The following is a 22,842-nucleotide window of genomic DNA, read 5'->3' as shown; positions in this document are numbered from 1 at the left end:
CAAATTAAGGAACAGATAAATTATAAATGTGTGTCTTTCCAGCTTACAAATACTTTTGATTATGTAAGGAACGAGTTTCTTAGTTCAGAAAATGTGAAAACCAGAGTAATTAGTTAAATAAATACCAGGCTGTCTCTTCAAAGACAAAACTTGCTTAAAAAGATATATTATGACAGTTCATAAATCAGGCACCATTTTTCTTTCTTACCGTTTGGTTGTATCACATTTTCGTCCTGTGGTCTCGTCACTACCATAGACGTCAGGGGTGTTACAAAATTATACTACAACAGTGAAAAATAATAAATGAACTATTTGAGAAGACGTTTTTTCTGGATGTCGTAAATTATTGTTTTATGTTGTCGTAAATCAATATTCTTATGCTTTTTTCAGTCAAGGTTAAAGATTTTTCTTGAATTGTTTGTTAGTTTTAACCACGATGTTAACCCCTTACACAGATTTAACTTTTCTACAAATGGGTTCAATGTTCGTTATAAATGTGGTTTAATATATGACACATAGTTTTATATCCGAATAAGATCTATTTCTGTATTAATTGAACTTTATATTTCTTTCAAAAATCAATCTCATTTTGTTGAAAATGTAAAAATAAAAATTCTTCAAAAACAAATTATTAATTATTTATCATTAAATTATTTATCAAACGAAATATTTTTCATTGTTTACAAAATAAGGATGTGAAAAAATACTGTATCAATCTCAATTTTTCCCGAGTTGCCACGCAGAAAACACACTAAAGACAGTTAATAAGCGAAAAAGTTTTATCATTTATCTTTTTAAATTATGATTTCTGAACGGGCATAAAGAATAGCAGATATATCAACAAAAAGCGATTACACTACATGTATATGCTGCTTTATCAAAAAAAAAAATAAATAAATAAATAAATAAACGTATTTAAGGACGATGACAAAAGGAAAGGTCAATGCCGTTAATTTCTAAATATAAATCGTGGTTCAAACTCTATTTTTAATATACCATATTCATAAAACATCTGTGCAGAGTTCTCTATATATCTGCTATAAAATATCTTATTTTTGACACTAATTAATATAATTACCTTCAAGGCAAGCTCCAGAGCCCTTCTTTTTAACTCAATCCTTGCCGTATTATTCCGTTCACGAAGCCTATTAATTAGAAGCTGTTTGATTGTCATATATGCCCATATTTTTTCAGTAATATCCGAAAAGTTGGAGGCCACTAATTCAGTTGGAGCATCTTGAATTAAATCAAAAATATTGTTCCCAGTTGCAGTTCGCCACTCTAAAGGTCCTTTAGAACTCGTGCCACAGATTTCTAAATTCATAGCTGAAATATTCAGTTCTGATATTTTCCCTGCAATGATGATTTCAGATCCCTCGAAGAAGCTAGGATAAATTGTATTTGTGACAGATTTTCCAACAATGGTTTCATCCAAGTATCTGAAGGTCAAGTTTGACAATAAAGTGGATGCAATTTCACCATAAAAACCTGTAAGCTGCAGAGAAGCATCGGATGCTTCGTAAATTTTACGAACAAATCCATTATTTTGAGCTGACATCTTTTTCAGAAATCCATAGTCGGCGTCTTTGCCAAAGGAAAGACTGAAAATCGGAATGTTTTTCTTATTTATTTTGCTTAAACTGTCCAGTATTTTAGAATGGTCAGTCTCTCCTTCTGTGGCAGCACCATCTGTGAGGAAGATTATTAAGGAAGAGAAACCATCGTCATCATCCTCTTGGATCAGTGTCAGACCTTCTGATACAGCACCATGAATGTCCGTCCCTGTACAATATATGCAAATAAGACAATGTACCGCAGGATAAATCCTGGCATTCAGATAACTGAAATGTGACTGAACGATTACTGAAAAGGGGCCTAATGGCATACTTTTGTCATTCAGGTCTCTTTTCAGACCTTTTTTTGAGAATTCATTTGATAAAAAGTTTAATTTTTTCATGTATGGGTAAAGAAGAGAACACAAAGAAAAGAGAATCAACATTGTAAAAAAAAAAGCAGAAATCAGAGAAAAGAGAATCGATTTTGTAGAAAGAAAACAGATTTAAAAATTTGGAAAAATTATTCAATTCGTTGTGGTACATGTATATTATTTTCTTATTTAGAATAGAGGTAATTTTCCTCATTTTTTTTTCATTTGCAGAGAGCCAATACTTTACGTGTTAGAAGTCATTTCTAAGGACATTGATTCATCTTCATGCTAGAATCCGTTATCAATTGATGTTATCGATTATATTCTGATATTTCTAAGTGATAAAGCAAAGAGTTTTGCAAAGAGTATTGCCCTATAGGTTTGTGCAACTTCCATGGCTCATTCATCAAATGGTTTTTTTTGGTTGTTACAGTAAGAAAAAAATATGAAGACAAAGAATAAGAAGACTATTCAAGACAGGTTGTGAACTCCAAGGTTAGCAACATATATATTACGAAAGTAAAGATTTGAATTATCTATGGGAGTAAAACTTGTACGGCCATTAACACCATTATCATCATTCATATAAAAAAAAACCAGACAATAGCCTTAATACCTTGTCTGCGCAGTTTATATCAAAGAATACATATTATTTATTCAACCATAAACTTTAGGGGAAAGGACAAAATGCCACCACATGGCAATATAAATAGTTTTTTTTTCATAAGCAAGAGAAAACTTACATCCGTCTGCTTCTATGTCATTTATGAAGTTTCTGGCGGCGCTCACAGTAAACTGATTAACCTCAACTAATGCTGAGCGGTCCCACCATTTTGTCACGTTACCAGCGAACTGAATGATGTTGAATTTGTCACCATCGTCGAGGTTTGAGAGAATTTCGGACATTGCAACCTTAACTTGATTAATTTTCGTTCCTATCATGGAGCCGCTGGAGTCCAGAATAAACAGAACTTTCCTCCTCATACGTGGTATTCCTTGTGGTGCAAAATAGTGGACAAAATATCCATTGACCACCTAAAATAAATATACAGCATAAGGAAAAGATCTCTCTCTCTCTCTCTCTCTCTCTCTCTCTCTCTCTCTCTCTCTCTCTCTCTCTCTCTCTCTCTCTATATATATATATATATATATATATATATATATATATATATATATATATATATATATATATATATATATATATATATATATATATATATATATATATATATATATATATATGAGAAGACAAAAGACTATTCAAAATGTTTTTTAGCAAATCACTACCTATAAACAATGTTCTTCAAAAATTAAAAGCAATTCTGTAATTTTTAATGAAATTCACACTTTTATGCCTTTGTTTTACAGTGTGCTTTCTCAATCAAGAGGTTTTGCAACATGTTACATAGTTTACGTATTTGTGCAGCTGACGTTTGATTACTCTGTTTAATTTACATAGCTAATCCTTTGATAAACAATTAAAGATAACTGGTTAATATCTTAATCTGAATATGTATCATAAGTCAGGCTAACTCACTTCGATACAACCTTAATATTTGCAATAAAAAGTTCTTGTGTGATTTCTTTCCCATCAAAATTAACCAAATAGCATAAACTTTCATAATATTCAATTTTGCTGACTTTTATCTGGAAATTATTTCGCTTACAAACTCTGAAAAGGTAAGAAGCCTGCAAAGTAAACTTAGATACCAGTGAATGTAAATTTTTTATAGAGAAATGAAGCTAAAGAATGAAACCTTTCCCGGGACCCCTACCAGAATTTCGCCAACGTTTGTTGTCCTTTCAACATCGTATTCAACAACAAATAATCCCGCCATTCCCTGCATCGAGGCTCGCTTTTGATCTTCCGGTGAAGGATTGTAACGAATGTATGCAGAAGTCAGTGAAGGTCTCCGAATAGACGCATAGATATTCTGAACTAAAACATGAAAAAAAATGTAAAAATAGGTTGTTTGGTAGGTATTTAGGGCATATCATATAAAAAAACTATATATATCATGTTAACCCTTTGATACGGTAAGCATTATTGGGCAAACTACATAAAGTAAGATGCCTAAAGAATACAAATAAAATCGAATTGTTAGGTCTCAACTTCGAAGCAAATGGGATTTATTGCAATCATTGTTTTATGATTCAGTACGTTCCGCAAAAGAGGCATCTATTGGAAATTAGGATGAATTATAACATGTATAAATTTAATGTATATGGACTAATTTTAATCTAATTGAAAAGTAAAGATATCGAACATAGATGATCAGTCTAATAATTTCTCTAAATACTGTATACAGTGTTATTTTTGCCCATTGATATTTTCGTCCTTACATACTTTCAAACAATTTTACACCGTTTTAAATTCGCCCAGTCATAGTTTTGTTTAAGAAATTATACTGTATTCTTTGAATTCGCCCCGCTTTAAATTCGCCCAAATGAGGGTAGGGCGAAAGGGGTGAAAATAAAACGGAGGTGAACATTTCCCTGCATACAGTAATACGATTCTTGCACAGGTCAAAACACGGGCTGCTGGAAACATAAGAAAGCTGGGTCATTTGCCTATTGGGAGAAAAGATCCCCTATAGATTGATAATATCCCGCATATTGAACAGATCTATTTGAAGCAAAATTTAAAACAGCTTAACACAATCTTAGAACATTATCAGTAGGTGTATAAAAACAAGTCAGTCAACAATCTACCGTTAAATGGCTTGTATTTGGAAACAAAACCCAAAACCTACTATAAAGGAGGCTGGGTGGTCAACAAATTAACCACCAGATTTAACTTATTTTTTAGATACGAAACTGTCAACTATCATTTGGCAAAGAAAAAATTCAAAAATTTTAGTTTTCAAATTTGATCATTTTTCTATTTCTTCATACGGAGCTCTTCTTCTAAAGGAGATCGAAATAGTCTGAAAATGGCTGCCACCCCCAGCCTCTTTAAGTATCCACAATATACAATACATGAAGGTTTCAGTTGATATTGATGTGTGTGTGTGTGCTGCTATAGTTTGTTTATACCTTGATTCATATTTTGTAAGATAAAACTTCAATACGACATTTATATTAATCAGGTTTTGCATATCCTTTGAATAACATGACCTTTGATGGTGATCAAAAGGCAAGAAACTATTTACAAAAACTTCAAAGTACCTTATGTATCTAAGTAAAAAAAATTATAATTAACACAGTGTTGAAACATTAATTTGCAGAAAATCATTTTCTGAGGTCACATTATGCAAATGTAAATGGCGTTACCATTTGCTTCTTCTAAAATGATGGAGTTGGCATCTCCAGAATGTTAATGATTATTAACAATGCTTATTTTTTTCTGAATCTGCCTGTACACAGTGGAAAATTTCCCTCACACAGATCTTTCAGTATGATAGATTCGTCCAGTATCTGGAATATCACATCTTTCTTTTGAATAAAGGTTTGCTTACATGTAGCCGTATTTGTACATTGTAAAAGGCATTGCAGGATCATTACTTCACAGAATTATAATTATTATCATTTTAAAACCTAACAGTTGAATGTCGTGCATTGTTTATTGTAGATTACTAAACATTAATATCACAAACAATGAAAAAGGCTAAAATATTCACAACTTGGAAAACTTATCTAAAAGCAAACTCTCGTCGTGGATCTTAAAATCGAGCAGTTTTTATTTATTTATTTGTTGTTTAACGTCCATCCCGAGAATTTTTCACTGATATGGAGACCCCATCATATACCAGTCGAGAGCTGCAAATTTTGTCCTATACTTGGCACTCTGGGCCATTGAACAGGAAGTGCCAAAGCATACGGCGACACGGGACCTCGGTTCATGCGTTCTCGTCCAAAGTACCGGTCTCCACGTCCCACCGTGGGATTTGAACCCGTGACGTCGAAGAAATTGAAGTCATGTTTAGAGAACTTTAATCAAAGTGGCTGGGTGGTTGTGGCCAATTTTAGACTATTTTGATCCCCTTTAGAAGAAGAGCTCCGTATAAAGATATAATAAAATGATCAAATTTTAAAACTTAAAATTTATGAAATTTTTTTTTTGCCAAATGATAGTTGACAGCTTAAGATATCATATCCCAAATTTTAAATGATATCTGATGGTTAATAAAACAATAACTTGTTCACACCCAAGCCTCCTTAATGTTTCCATTTCATTTTATTCCCGCGTTATACTTTTATTTTATAGTATTTTTTCCTGTGCTAACAAATGTGGATTCATTCTACGATATAAGGACATTTATCATTAAAAAGGTAGGAAAATGTGTTTCTAATACATTCTTGCTGAGAAACCAAAGTGATGAATGAGTTTAATAGTACGAAGGGGGAATAAGACATTTATTTATCACTTAATTACATGTACTTCTAAAAACAAAATGTATATAATTAAAACATTCATTTTGACCTTAAGTATTTAAGATAAACAAATGTGAAAAACAAAATTAAACCAAAATGCAAATTTTCATAGCGAAATGCATTTTATAAAGCAAATGAAATCTTACTGAAAAATAAGTTTAAAATGTAAGCATTCAGTTAAAATATGAAACAAAAGACATTCAAGTTCCTTGAAATATTGTAATGAAAATGCACAATTTTATTTTATTTGAGTATCTAATTAATGGTTTTGTCATCAGTAGATACACTGTATACATAAACTCATTTTAAGACACATGTTCCATTTCCAGTACAAAAAGGGGAAGATTTCTCTCTACTGTGTCCTTTTTAACTAAAGAGAAATTGGATTTACTCTTTAATTGATCATCAAACATAATCGATTAATCAGTTTGTTTATTTGCAATCCATGAGGATTCTGGATTCTGTGAAACAAATTAGAAAATATTGAATACGTTTTTAAAAGAATAATTGTAAAACTTTCATACAATTTTCCTCCGTACCAAGCACTTTGTTATTTCTGATCTGTACAGAAAAAAGAAAAGATAGTATCAATAAAAATATATGTTTTTGTCCCTTCTGGTGAAGGCTTTCATTTGATAATACGTATTTTTATCTAAACATTAAATCTTTTTACTCTCTTTGTATACATTTGAAACACACACGTTTTAAAATTCACTATTTAAATTAAAGGTGAAAAACAAACCTGCCTTATATTTCAAAATTCTCGAGCTCCTTGCACTTCTTTAATTTTACTTTCTTCAAAGTTTTGAAAGTTATTTCAAATTATTATTCAATGATGCAAAATATTATTAAGCGTATTAAATTGAACAATAAATTATTCATATGGACAAAAATGTGTGTCGAGAAAAGAAAGAAAAAAAAAATCAGAAAATGAGGTCAGTGTAATTCCCATACATTATGTTTGTTTTATTATCAAAAAATTTTAAAGACCTATCATAAATAACAATGTGAGGACATTTAATTAGCAAATCAAGAAATTTATCACTCCGTACCGTACACACGGTGTGATTTATTCACCTACAAATTTACATGGCAATAGAGGTTAGTTAGTCAGTGCTGTAAATGAGAAAAGACAAGGCTACTAATGTAACAGAGCTAACCAGTGAATTTAAATTGTCCAAATATCGCATCTAATTATAACTCAACTTTAACTAAAAATTGCCCCTATCTGAGATGTTTTGTAACGTGATGGTAATATTTAACTATTGTTACATAATTGCTGCTAAGGTTTTGGATTATTCTTAATTTATTTTAATTATAATTTTGCTATTTTGACGTTGGTTCGTTATAAGATCTTGACAGAGGGCGAGGTTTATATAGTACTATTCATCACGTGGTGCAGTGGATAAAACACGGGCGTTTGCTCTCGAATTGTGGAGAAAAAAGTTGATACTTAATGACTTGGAGGGTTAGAGTTCCAGTGCAAGACGTGGAGGTAGATCCTTCGGATGAGACATAATAAACCGGGGTTTCCTGTCGTAGTGAGTGCTGGCATTATCCTAAGTGCCCAGTAAACATATAGGTCTGAGGTTTAAGCTCTTCATTGGCCATTAAGTGATGGTGTCTCAATATAATAAGTGAAAAATTCTAAAGAGGGACATTATACAACAAACCAACCAATTTTTCCATGTCAAAGACAACGATGCTTTGTATGTCGATTAACGTCCCTCTCGATAATTTCATACTCATATGAAGGGATCTTTTTCACGCCAGCACCTACTGCGACACGGGAACTCGGTCTCATCGGAAGGACCGGTCTCCACGTCCACTATGTGATTCGAACCCGCGACTTAAGCATCAACTCCTTACTCTCAGACTCTAGAGCAGACGCTCTACCCACTGCGCTACGTGAGAGACTAAAGAATGAAATAGATGCAATCACAAGCTAAGATAAGATTGTTATAAGGTGACTTGAAATTTGTTTGTTAAGTCAAAATGTAGGATGTTTATATCTGGGTTTTGCTGAAATCAAATAAAAACTGCCTAGATACTAGTATTGAAAATACAGTTTAATGATGCTTTCAATATTCTATAACTTACTGGAAGAAAAGGAAAAAGACCGAACATATTAATGAAATAAATTCCTAGTCCAATTTTTTCTTATATTTTTTTTTTAATGTTTAATGTTTTAAAAACTTTGAGATGCTTTCCATTTGAGATGGGGGTGGGGTGGAGGGGGGTTCATACAGTCTCTTTGTTGAAGTTGGAGATACATGTTTATTTGTTTTTAACAATATGTCAAATAAAGTGATTGGACAAATATTCCAAAAAATTAAATAGATCTCTCCCATAATTGTTTCATACCATTTGAGTCTCCATTGTATGTGACAATGTAAGCCTTAGTTGTGAAATCTGTCAAAAACAACGTGACGCTCCTAGACACCTTCTATCAATTGCCTTATTTCTTCTAACATCGCACTAAATCTACTCACTTCTATTATGGTGTTCGGTGAGAATGTCATTCCTTAGCGGGGAAACGTGCAGCTGTGTTATGGAACGTGACTCTTGTATCGTGACCTCCACCAACAGGCTGTCCACTATCTGACCAGGGTTAACATATATTGTATGGTCGTAGATTCCACGTCGTCTCTGTAACAACTCGTTGTAGGTTAGTATGAATGTAACTTCACTAAAGGCTGCGATATTTATGGAAATCTTAAACATGTTAGAGTCCCTGGGTCTGAAAAATCGTTTAGGATAACATTAAAGTGCAGTACCAAATCCAATGAAAGAAAATCATAAAAGAAGTAATTTGAAAAACAAAATGAATAGAAAAATACATAAACAGAGCAAAATCTTTATATTTCAAATTATGAAATTTTATTTTCAATATGAAATTAAGAAGGAAAAATACATGAAAGAATTGTTACTTACAAAAACAATGTATATATTTTAGTAGGAATTTGTACCTCGTTTGTATGTGACCAGCTGAATGACCTTTCCATCTTGCATTATCATAAGTATTTCTTGCAATATCCTTTTCTTTAATTTCTCCTGGATAAATGTTTCCATCAATTTCTCTACAAAAACGTTTCTTCTACAATATGTTTTCATTGATGTAAGAAGGTTGCATGAGTTCTTAATCTTTTATAGGGGGAAAACGGTATGATGGTATATTTCTTATATATTTTTCATTTTTTGAATTCTTCGAGCAAAATAAGGAGATAATACGTTAATATAAAAAAAGTCGGTATATGTAGATATATTACATTAAAATTCACAATTTTCAGCTTTTTTTATTATCTACTAATATGGAAATAAAAAATGATTTAGGGGAAAATTAAGGTATGATTAAAAACCAATTTATTGTACCTGATACTTGATACAGAAAAAAATAGATATCTGTGCTTATATTCTGAAGTGATTTGCTGGGAATAAAACAGGCTAACACCTCTTACAAATGCACACTTTATTATGAAATAGAAGTTATTTTTCTGAAAAAAAAACTAAAACTAAAAATATCTTATAATTTTATACAAACATAAATACTAGCAGTAAGAAACGACGATGATTGTTAATTATACATATATCTCCCACACATTGAAAGCAAGATGACGTCCTTGAAAACATTAACATGAGAATTTCACCTTTTTTTTACTTTCTCCATATTCAGCAGTTGATGCTCAATACTCCATGGCACCTGATCCTACCTTTGATATAAGATAGGTCCATGTTTGCTCTGCTCCTGATTTGTATACTTTGAATGGACTTTTGAACTTGAATACTCTTTGATATTGCCATTTTTCGTTAATAAAACTATATAATTTGTGATAACAAACAAACTTTCATATGAAATATTCTTACAGTGTAAAGTTAGAGATGAAAGCTGCCTCAGGAAGAGTGACGTCGAAGGTGGTTTCTTTAGCTCTGACGTCATCGTTAATTATAGTACTTGTCACACTAGTAGAGGAAAATCGGTACAGTATACTGGACTGTATATGTAAAGACACAATTTTTGTCGTCTGAAAAAAGAAATATAACAAATGGAGAAATAAGGACTATAAGTTGAAAATTCGAATTAAAAATGATGTATGCCCTAGTCCAGGTCTCTCTGTTGGAACGTTAAGAAGTATTATGCACTTGTACTAATTACAAGAGTAAAAGTTTTATTTATTAAAGATGCAGCTTAATGTTTGACCGGTCGGCAGGGGATAATCACTTTTCCATGGGGACTGACCCCACCTCTGGGATTTTAGAGGTATGTATTTGTTCCGCTCAAACTTTGTCTTGCTTAAAGGACTTTTGAGTTTGAATACTGTTGATTTTCGTCATAAACTTCGTATACAACTAAATGTTTTATCGTATGTTATGTAGTCTATTCTAAATACTATAGTAGTCTTTTAGATAACATTTCAGATGTTCTATGAGTGCTGCAAAAGACGAATGTGAAGAGATGTAAAAAAAAAAAAAAGCAACGAAAACCATGCTTTTAAGTTTTGGTTAAAGATAGACAATAATTATTCATATAAAAATCACAAACCACCATTTAATTGCAAATAAGAATCCTACACTAAGCTTTCTGAATGGTTTAAGCTATATATGATAATTTACGTATCTTAAATTGTATACTCTGCTCATGCTGTCAAGAACGATGAGATGGTGAAGAAGTTTGTAATATTCATATTTGTTATCTTAGCTCCAAATAATGAAAAAAGAGCTATAGTCTGAAATGTGCTTTTATTGTTTAAAGATCAAGGCACAACACTGTCTTGCATTGTCTAAATTAACAGTTTTCAAAAATTTAAAAAAAATCATTCTCACCATAGGCTTCTTATAATTATTAACATGAAAAACGACCAATGGTACAAAGTAATTAATCAAAATATATGTAAACAACGTTTTATAACGCCTGATTGCATGGTCCTCTTAGATAAAAAAGTGCGTAGAAGATCATTAATATTAAACCCCAAAAATTGAAAACATGAACTAAATGCATTGGTACATTGTTGTATTTTTCACGTTAAATTTTATGGTTCATTAGAAATTCTTTTGAAGGGTTATATCAATGAAATTCTAGGAGCGTATCTCTACCAACAAAGTGTGCGAAACCTCAAATCCAGAATATATTATTCTTCTGGAATCCCAGCGATGATGCTAATTACGAAAATTGAGGTCACGTGCATCGGCTTAATTAATTCAAATTTTATGAACATAAGGCATTTTGTGTATAAGTTTTTATGATCTTTTTTCAATTATAAATTTTAATTGATAACCTATGTCCTAGTTCAGTACGACAATGAAGAGTTCTGAACGATTTTTCTGACATATTCACAATCAGGCAATTATGCCAAAGTGCCAGATTTTAACGCACTGTTCCTTTCTTCTCTTTTCCAAATGAACCTGTTTCAATTAGTTAATAATCACAAAAAAGAAGAAATTTATTAAATTATTTCCTGTTTCGGAAGCCTAATATGAAATTCATTGGAAAAGAATGTACTTCAGAAACAATTTCTCGAGGATACATATAACTGGTGAAAGAAGTAAATAATCCTTCACTTTAAAAATACACTAGTCAAGACCTTAGTGAGACGTGTTAACAGCTAGCTAGATAAACTAAATTTTAAAAGCAGAGTAGCTTTAAAATGTTTAGAGGAACTAGCAGAAAGTATGCTTCAAGACAGTTTCTGTTTTCACATGTTAACAATATCAGTGGGAAGGAATTTTGATTAATAAAAGTAGAAATTTAGTTATCTCATTGTACTTTCATCATCATAATAAATATTTCTTGTATTCCTTGCAATTCGTTGTACTGTCAATAAATGCAACTAGAGGTACTGTGAGCGATGAGCTCACTAAATGATACCCCCCGCCTCCCATATGGTTATAACTGGTGAAAAAGTTGTTTTCCTTAAACGTTGTGTCATATGAAAAAGTAAAATAGTTTGCACATGGCAATATGTAATAAAGATTCTGTGAAAGTTTCATCAAATTTCATTCAGTGGTATGAGAGGAGTTGCGGAAAACACTTAGTTTAAAGAAAAATATTTTCTTTCAATTTAAACAATGTCGTATCATATAAAAATGAACATTTTGTGTTTATCTAGACAAGGTATCCGGTAATATTTTCCCTGGAAAAAATGCTTAAAGAAAATAAAGCAACGCGTATTTATGAATTGCAAACACCTTAGCTTATTTATATTAGGGAAAAGATGCAAATTACGGTTTCAGTTACTTTTAATTGTCTAATTTAATGCAAGGAATACTTTGTTCTATTTCAAACCGTGATTTAATTCTGTATCATTAGTATTATAGCTTTTGGAAAAATAAGAAATTTTCTTTTTCAAAGTTAATAAGCAGTTTTAAAAATCCCAGTCGTTAAAATGCCCTCATATGTCTCCTGTTGTGAATTTTCGTTTAATTTAATGCAAAGAACACTTTGTTCTATTTCAAACCGTGCTTTAATTCTGTATCATTCTTGTTATAGCTTTTGAAAAAATAAGTAATTTTCTTTTTCAAAGTTATTAGGCATGCAATTGCAAATATAACCTATCGTATGGCCTTGTTTTGATGGGGTTTTTCAAATTAGCTGTAAGGCTTTTATTTTTATATTTAATTAAACTACAGAATACTCCGTCCACCTAATGAATATAATTATGTAAAAAAGAAATAAGCATTCGTGAAATTAAATTTGAAATAATGTCAACAGTAACCCCGATAACTTTTTTCTGTTTATATCCCTTTTAAGTAGAAGTTAAAAAGACAGGAACAACTACTTTCTGAGAGACTGTAGGCATCTTTGACTTTTATTATACAACATTTTATTTCTACCAAACCCTCTTTAATTTGCATTAACAATGGCAGTTTGATAAATTATATTTTTTCTCTCTAATGAGTAAAATTTTGTGCAAAACACCTTAAATTGCCGAGTTAACATGGTGAAAGATCATTGAAAGAATTCGTTCGAAAATTTGAGAAATCTGTAAGCATCTTCCACTTACTTGATCCTGAGTTAACGAAAAGAGCCGTAAAAAGAAAATTAAAATTCTTTATGCCAAATAATCTTTTGAAATTACAGTCCTACAATGTATAATGTATATTTTGAAGGTATATACTGATTCATCAGAAAGACAAACAGTACTTTTCTATGAGAGAGAGAGAGAGAGAGAGAGAGAGAGAGAGAGAGGTCATTCATTTTGGCTCAGCTCTCCAATATGTTCCATTAGACAGACGCTTTAAAACACCAGAAAAAACAATTGAAGAGGTGGGTAGAACACGTTCAAGAGCTTTTCAATAGACCAACACCAGAAAAAAAAACAATTGAAGAGGTGGGTAGAACACTTTCGAGAGCTTTTCAATAGACCAACACCAGAAAAAAAAAACAATTGAAGAGGTGGGTAGAACACTTTCGAGAGCTTTCCAATAGACCAACACCAGAAAAAAACAATTGAAGAGGTGGGCAGAACACTTTTGAGAGCTTTTCAATAGACCAACACCAGAAAAAACAATTGAAGCGGTGGGCAGAACACTTTCGAGAGCTTTTCAATAGATCAACACCAGAAAAAACAATTGAAGAGGTGGTCAGAACACTTTCGAGAGCTTTTCAATAGACCAACACCAGAAAAAACAATTGAAGAGGTGGGTAGAACACTTTCGAGATCTTTTCAATAGACCAACACCAGAAAAAAACAATTGAAGAGGTGGGTAGATCACTTTCGAGAGCTTTTCAATAGAACAACACCAGAAAAAAAATTGAAGAGGTTGGTAGACCACTTTCGAGACCTTTGAAATAGACCAACACCAGAAAAAACAATTGAAGAGGTAGGTAGAACACTTTCGAGAGCTTTGAAATAGACCAATACCAGAAACACTTCTGGACATACAATCAGCCGATACAGACCTCCCGATCAACTGCGACAAGCCAAAAAGGACATTGATCAGGAGAGCAATTAACAAAGTTAAAATTAAAAAGCAACAGGGCTTGATGAGACCAACAGAAGCCATCAAAGTTGATACAGAGACAGCCGTTTACATCCTATTCAGCCTCTTCAAGAAAATGCATCCTTATTAATCTTCCTATTTATATGCTTTGATTAACGTGACTTTTCTGAAAATGGGAAATGCTTTGTTTAATATGTTTATATATATGAACATTTTTTTTCTTTCTTCAAAAATATTGTTTCAAGATATCTCATTTCTGAAAGGTGTGTTATGCTTAAAATTTTGACAAATATGAATATCGCATAGCTATAGAGAGCAAAGAAACAGAATCAATTTTGTTTAACATAAACTTCCCTCTGCAAAAAGTATTTTAGAGAAAAAAATACAACGCAAATTGTTCAGTATTTGATTGATGTTCTTAATCTTACAATGATTGAAAAATTACATTGAAATATAATATGATAGAATTGTCAAAACAGATGTTTGATATTATCGTGTTGATTAAATTAACCAGATGACAGGATCTATATTTTCACTTCCTTGTTCAAAAGTAGATAAAAATGTATCGATCTATTATTGTATTCTGTAATTCCATTTGATCAGACAAAAATTTTACACAGACCACAAGGAATAAAATTAGGCAAGACCAATGTATATATATATTTAATTTTTTTTATGCTTTTAATGTATAAAAGTGAACCTTTCTTTTACAATCTATTCATATGGTTAACCAAAGTTCACTGTGAACCTATGATTTTTATATCGTTGCATGAAATAAATTATTTCAGGTGTTTGATCATCATTTTATATAGATAAGTTCTCGTAAATGCCAACTTGAAACATCACCAAATTAAGTCGGTTAGCTGACATTGCTCACCGCGACATAATAAGATTTTTAATACTAAACGAGTGACACAAATGAGATATTCATGTCCTATTCCAGTTTGCTTTGGTGAAATAATGTTCACTTCAGTGGCATATTCACATAAATTAAAGTTGCTTTCGTTTTTTGAATAAAAATTACTCTACATAGCCTGATAAAGAATTAATCAAAATTCATGTCATCCCCATGTTCGTAAAACTGGAGAAATACATGTATATATAAATGCAATATATGCAAATTTCAAATAAAAATTGTTGACTTTTATGCCTTGAAAAAGTTGTTAAGACAGAATACTCACATATTAATATTAAAGATAGGATTATTTATAATCAACCTTCACTTCAAGTGTGATTGATAATATATTCGTGAAATAAAAATATTTGTTAGTTAATTATTGATAAACATTTCTTCTCAGAACTGTAATGCTTCGTGGTATGCCATGAACCTAAATTAAATTCTAAATTGTCATATATGCAGATCTCGAACACTCTTTGTTATCTCTAAGCTCGATCTTTGATCTGAAAGGGTGAAACCAATAGTAATTATAAATGATAATCGAGTGCACCTGTTGGCAAATCTAACACCTGGGAAAACCACAGACACCACTTTCATAATGTTTCATATTTTCTTTAGTTAATATAGTCGTACATGTATAATTACAACAAGGAATGCAAACAGTAAATAAAATCTCATACTTTTCCTGCAGCGTGCACTTGCTTACTTAAAAAAAATAAGTTCAAGATGTTATTTCTATTGACCGAATAATACAATGCATGCATGTTTTAAGGTGGAAGCATTTTATCATCAAGTGTTCATAATTCAAGCTTAAGTACATTTTAAGCCTTTCGTTTATCTAAATAAATTATGCTTATATCGACTACTTGCAAATTGATCAAAACGTATGATAAAATACGAAGGATGTGCAATGTTTGTTTTGGTAACGTACAAATTTTAATAACTAAATTTAACCTGAACACACAAAAAGGAAAGTGTCTTCAGTTTGAATTTGATAGTATTGCATTCAATGATTACGAAATATCGAATAACGAAATTGTATCTCCATTTAAAATTACAGATACTATAAAGACAAATATTATTCAAGATTATTCTGGTAAGTTGCATTTTTGGACTAACTTGAAGTTTCATAACACAAGACATATTCTTTTAGTTTAGACTATTTTTAACTATTAAGATATATAAATTATATGTCAATATTGATTGATTGATGTTTTTCTTGTTATTGGTTAAATATGCATTTCTCTTTATCCAATATATTTTTTGATATGTTAAACAATTCTTTTCTACCTCATACAAGTAGAAACTTTCCGTTCTAACTCTGCCTAAACAATAAAACAAAGTAATAATCATACATTAGCACAAACTTAACGTATAGTTTCTTCCATTACATATCATTCACTATGACGTAATTAAAAATACTCTGCTGTAATCATTTAATAAAATTTATCAAAATCCTAGCATTTACTCAGAAAATTGACATATTCATAGCTTACAAGTAATTTGCCTGATAGATTACTCCGCCTACCTGATCAGTACAGAGGGCACGCGATGTGCGTTATTGGTCGACAGATGGATGCTGACCACTCCAGGTTAACCTATATTCTTTATTTTTATTTCTGTTTGTTATTATCATGTTCTTACATTCACTCATAAAACAAGGGATATTCTTCTTTATGAAATGATATGTGTGGAGATAACGAAGCTCAAAAGTCCAGTAAACAATATAAACTAGAGGCACTGTGAGCGATGAGCTCACTAAATGATACCCCCCGCCTCCATGTAGTTATAATTGCAAAGTCCATGTTTTGCTGTGGTCGGGAAACCCAAAATGTGTGTCGGATCAAAAAGTAAAATAGGAGGTGCACAATGGCAATATGTAATAAAGATTCTGTGAAAGTTTCATCAAATTTCATTCAGTGGTATGAGAGGAGTTGCGGATAAGAGATGGGTACCCAAAGCGTAACAGACGGACGGACGGACAGACGGACGGAATTAACGATTACTATATACCCTCCCGCTTTTCAAGCGGGGGGTATAAATAGGAATAGAGTAAACACAGACCTCCAAAACATCAGATATGGGATCAGGAGTGCAGGAGTAAGCATGCCTTGCCGACACGTCACTAGCCTACTGTCATAATCGGAAAATGACGGAAATATCCGTCAGCAAATCAGGGTGTACACATGTATAATGGCCTATCAATTAAAATGAAAAACGGCAGTCAGCATTTGAATTCATGATAAACTGTATTTGCTGACAAAGTCATTGTATCGACCATAGCACTTACAAAATGATGACTTTAAACGAGATTGCTTATATTCTTGTTTCTGCAACTTGTTTTTGAATAACTTACCTCGTTTAAAAAAAATGTTCATAGGTAGAGCATGCTTTTAGGTATCGAAATAACTGAGAGATATAAATCCCGTATGCACATCATGAAGGTATATTGCTGCATAAGTAAAGGAAGATGACGATTAAAAGTTTGTCATTTTGTTTGTCATATGGTTGGTTTTTAGACTACAATTAACGTCTAACGTCGAAGAAGAATTTCTTTATATAAAGTAATGTGTCAGATTCTGTGGTATCTTTTACTTCAGGCTCACAGGGATATATCGAATCGACATGAGAATGAAAATAACCGTTGTTAATTGACAATACATCATCGATATATCTAAATGTCGATTGAAGGCCACAGCGAGTGTTTTCATTTCACGTATAAGATTTTTGATAAATTCTGCTTCTGTCATATGAATACAAAAAAGGGGTCTGTTCAAACGGTGCGCAATTGGTACCAATGGGAATCCCAATATATTATTCGAAGACGTGATTTCTAAAGCCACATAAATATTGTCAATCAGAAACTCGAGCATCTTTTGAATATCAACTTTAGAGTACTGTACTTGTGTGAACAATCAGAATGTTTTTTTTTATTGCAAATGACCAATGACAAGGTAAGTGAATTTACGAGTTCCATTTTTATTGCAAAAGCATTTGTCTCGATATAATGCCTGGACTTAAATTTATCATGAGGAATAGTTATATATAAAGTTGAGAAGTCGTAATTTTTTATGTTGTTGGTCTTGGTAAAATTTTATCATGATTTTAAATGATCCAAAAGTTTCTTCGAATTATTTAGTATCAACATGTGATTTAAACTTAGTCTACTTCTTGAATACTTAAGATTTATATGAACCCACTGTGTTTCTTTATTTGTAATGAAAAAAGTACTTTCCGTTTAGGTTTAAAAGGCTACAGATGAATGTGTATAAACATTGTACATAACTTTATAACGCATAATAAAACATGTAAAAATAATTTATTTTTTCTAAGAGTATCTTCAATCATTCAGATAATTTTATTTATAAAAAAACATCAAATCGTCGAAGTTTACAATTGCCAGCGTATTAAATTTTGTTTAGGTGACTTTTAGGCATTGGACATTGGAAAATTGTTTCCAATACATGAAACCTATATCATCGCATTAGTGTAATCAGATAATATAATAATATAAGATAAACGCATGAATTGATAGTAATATGACCGCGTAGTTTGGGTCTAGAAGATGTACATGTGTCGTTGATCGGGCAAGAGGGAATGTTGGCAGGGGAAGTGAGTGGCGTCGTTGGCCGGAAGTATTAAAGCCGTATTCCAAGGACTCTTACCGATGACACATATAAAAAGTCCAAAGTAACGAGGAATAAGTATGGTTTCCGAATTTATTATAAAGTCTCAACGATGGAAATGACTAACATGGATCAACAATAAACAATGAACATTTGGATATGGCCGTAGCCTCCAAACTGTTAAAAGTAGAAATAGTTGTGATTGTGGGAACGAGTCGGACGTGTGGCCGGTAGTACACCCGGCCTCCGAACTGATTTAGTAAAATTTGACAATCGTATTTATGGGAAAATGAACAATGAGTTAAAACTTACAGGTGTTGACAATGAGTAAAAGTGATACAGTAAACAGTTAATGAAATGCTTTGATGACATGGACATAAAGAACGCCGGTAATTAAATAATTACATATTGTTTGTAAAAGTGATTAAAATGTCCTAGGGCATTAACACTCTGCCTCTTTGGTGTCCGACAAGTGTCACTCAGTAATTAAGTAAGAAATTAGACATTACACATGAGAAATATTTGTAAAAATGCAAACTTTAAAATGAAATAATTATAGAACATAAAATTTCACATTTAAACAAAAATTAAATATAAGATTTAGAGTCCGAAATGAATTTTAAGTAAAACAGTCAATTTCACACGGTGATAGTTTCCCACCGCTCCGGGAAAAACACGTCTTCGTGTTTGGAATGAAAAGTTACTGCATATACATATGAAGTAGAATATTTTTGAAACAAGTTCTTGATAATCTGTATAAAGATTTCGATGGTGAAAGTTTGAACAAATATTGTCAAACAAGGTCTGTAAATTTAGTCCAGATCAGTTGACCATGGCTGTGGGAACAAAGTTGTGTTCCATCGTCGACGGTTGAGCTGGATTTTCGAACGATTCTCGGGAAAACTCGCTTACTGCTGAGGTCGGGATCTGCCTACTACAAAATATATACAGCAGCCCCGGGCGTTGATGTTACCCTTAGGATTCTCCACCATTTATGACCGCGTAGTTTGGGTCTAGAAGATGTAAAGTGACGTCGTTGGCCGGAAGTATTAAAGCCGTATTCCAAGGAGTCTTACCGATGACACATATAAAAAGTCCAAAGTAACGAAAAAGTATGGTTTCCGAATTTATTACTAACATGGATCAACAATAAGATTTATTTCCTTTTTGAAATAAATCCAATTATTATAGCGATGGTTAATACTATGTCTCAGATCCGAGCCATGGATTTGTGCGCGTAATGCCCTGCCATAGATCACGTTATTGTTGTTAAATTTTGACGTCACAATATTTGTTACAGTTGAATTAAGAGGTGGGTATTGTTTGTCTCTTAGCTTAATATATTGATATAATCTGACTGTTGAAACAATGACCAGTTGGATATGGCCGTAGCCTCCAAACTGTTAAAAGTAGAAATAGTTACAGCAGGATGATTATGGGAACGAGTCGGACGTGTGGCCGGTAGTACACCCGGGGAGGCCAACTGATTTAGTAAAATTTGACAATCGTATTTATGGGAAAATGAACAATGAGTTAAAAATGACAGGTGTTGACAATGAGTAAAAGTGATACAGTAAACAGTTAATGAAATGATTTGATGACATGGACATAAAAAACCAGTTATACGGTACAAAAACAACAGAATGGGGGTCAATGCAATGGAATCATCCATGTTTGTTTTCTCCTTCGCACTTTTAGGAAACTGTAATACCGGGTATTTTAAATTTCAAATAAGTTTCAAATAAGGATGGCGGGTATAACTTTAAAAATTCCGATCAAAGATCACTTTTCTGATTTACGATGCTTACACTGCACACTATTGATCTGAGGTTAGAGTGATTTGCCCTTACATCTAACACCTTTGTTAAATATAATTTTCTTTAATGTCCTATGAAAAAAATTGCACTGATGTAGAGAGGGTAAAATAGAATATGCGATTCTAAGTCAAGGCACTTTCATATTCTTCAAATTCTGTGGTTCAAGTCTCTCCAAAAAATAATCATTGATGTATAAAAATATCTTAAATAGCCAAAAAAATATTTTCTAAAAACATATGTAGACTGCACTATAAACATATCATCAATATCAACTTTCAGGATAGTAAATTTCTCTTTAAATTATGATAGCTTTTTAACTACGAATGAGTTATAATAATAAAATATGACTGTTGAAACACATCTGGCAAAGATTAAACAGCTCTCATCCTTTAATTTGTTTAGCAGTGCAATATCTTCAAGCCGATACACAGTCTAATAAAATATGCAAACTGCGAAATATTTATGCCAATTTTTAATGAAAAAAAATCCCTCTCAATCAGTATGCGTGAAATGTAACTCTCTTTATCTCTATATAATTGTTTTTCTCCAGAAGCTAACAGCGTATTATTTGAAAATACCGCCTAATGTTTTGTTTATTTGGGTAATCAATCATTTCTTCATCAGAGAATAGAATTATCACAGCTGGATTTACAAGGTAATCAATTACTATTCAAAACAGTATTCAGAGAAGATAAATTTGTACTATGTGGGAAGTTTTTACAAGACATTTTTAGAACTTGTTTTTGTAGTGCATTTTTATCATTATAGTCTATTTAAAGCTTTCGCGATTTTTCTCTGTTTTGGCAATTTTTTGCATTGTGCATTTGTTGTGTTAAACAACTTTTTTTTGCAGCAGAAAAAAGCAGATGATAGTATGTTAAAATATAATTTTGTGCACGTGTTCAAAATGAACTGGTTTTCAGGGAAATACTAAAATTAAATGTGCACGTGCCTACAAATTTCAGGGTTTTATTTCGATGATCACAGACGATTTTTTTTAACCAAAGGAATTTAAGACGAGAGGACTGGTACTCTTTAAACTAGTCCACATATGATAAAGAATAACCCTTTTCTCAGATGAACATAATAAACTTCACACAAACTTTTGTATATACATGTTACAGGCCATTCTAACCTATTAAAACGCCCAGTTCAAATCTTCCAGAGGCTTCGTTGAGAGATAAAGATGAAAATCTTTCATGGAAGTATCAGAGAGATCGTTGATTTACAAGCTTTACTGCGTACATGACCTTGAGAAATCACCAGAAGCTTATCACCTGACAATCGTCTGCTAGATTGAAAGATATTGCACACGTTTCCTCTTTGGTCAGCCAATGGCGGGAAAAACGCACGGGGAAGTGTAAACAAGAAACATAATGGCCACTGGGGGCAGGCTCTGATATATTTACGTGTCATGCTGGTTTCAGTTTAATAGATTATACGAACTCTAGAATAATCTGTGTTTTGATGACTGCATGGAGTGCAATTTATCGCTTTGAGGAAGTTTGGTAATACTGTTTGTAAGTCAGGAGATCTTGTAAAATATGATTAATGGGGAATACACATGATGTAGATTATGAAAGACGCGATATTTTAAGAAGAAACCGGATAAAAGTAAAAAAAAAAAACGAAAATTTTTACAGGATTATTACAAAACATTTCTTTAAGAGTTGTTTGCTGTTGTTCTTCAAATTACGTAACGAATACATTCATGTCATTCAATCAGAATGCAAAGATTGAATTGAAATACAATGTAAACAGGTGAATAACACCCTTGACGTCTTCAAGGAATGAATGCAGCTTTACTTTGTTGGAAAACATCCTCACTGAATTTACCATTAAATATAATACAAGTCATGTACATGTAGTTCCCTTTTTACAGTTATACCTGCACATATACAAAAGACACCTGACTTGCATACTTGTTTAAAACATTTTATTCCTACGACCAAAGAAAGGTAAGCGGATATCAGATGACAAAACAAATGATACTACATGTATAACATATAGGGAACAAATAAAAAAAAACAGAAAATGAAAACAATTGAACATGTTTAATTTTTCTGCTTCAAAATCAAAATTTCATGTAATTTCTAAAAAAAATTCTTACAGGTCCTGAACCAAAAGCATGTTATACAGAATTTAAATATACATTTTGTTTTGACTAAATTTCAGTTCTCATATTGAATCCAAGTCAAGAGGTAATGAATTAATCTCTTTGTATAACCTTGTCCCCTACCAGTTGGCCAAACATTTGCAGAC

At 32.0% G+C, this 22,842-nt stretch overlaps 1 protein-coding gene across 2 annotated transcripts in view; it reads right to left on the bottom strand.

The window, feature by feature from the left end:
• The window catches only part of LOC134242109 (inter-alpha-trypsin inhibitor heavy chain H3-like), a 36,549-nt gene that overhangs the window by 9,996 nt on the left and 3,711 nt on the right, over positions 1-22,842 (bottom strand). For both annotated transcript variants that reach the window (XR_009986805.1, XM_062724135.1), the window contains exons 2-8: positions 10,166-10,323; positions 9,271-9,381; positions 8,794-9,041; positions 3,703-3,866; positions 2,671-2,962; positions 1,079-1,782; positions 209-281 (exon numbers count right to left, since the gene is read on the bottom strand). Coding sequence is in view for 1 of the 2 variants with exons in the window: in XM_062724135.1 (XP_062580119.1) it covers positions 209-281; positions 1,079-1,782; positions 2,671-2,962; positions 3,703-3,866; positions 8,794-9,041; positions 9,271-9,381; positions 10,166-10,323 (1,750 nt within the window). In the remaining variant the exon portion in view is untranslated. The remainder of the gene's footprint in view (positions 1-208; positions 282-1,078; positions 1,783-2,670; positions 2,963-3,702; positions 3,867-8,793; positions 9,042-9,270; positions 9,382-10,165; positions 10,324-22,842) is intronic.

Source organism: Saccostrea cucullata, unplaced genomic scaffold (genome assembly GCF_032062105.1).
Source record: "Saccostrea cucullata isolate Sc308-1 unplaced genomic scaffold, CSIRO_AGI_Scuc_v1 ctg269, whole genome shotgun sequence".
Lineage (NCBI taxonomy): Eukaryota > Metazoa > Mollusca > Bivalvia > Ostreida > Ostreidae > Saccostrea > Saccostrea cuccullata.
This window is presented reverse-complemented; position numbering and strand designations above follow the sequence as displayed.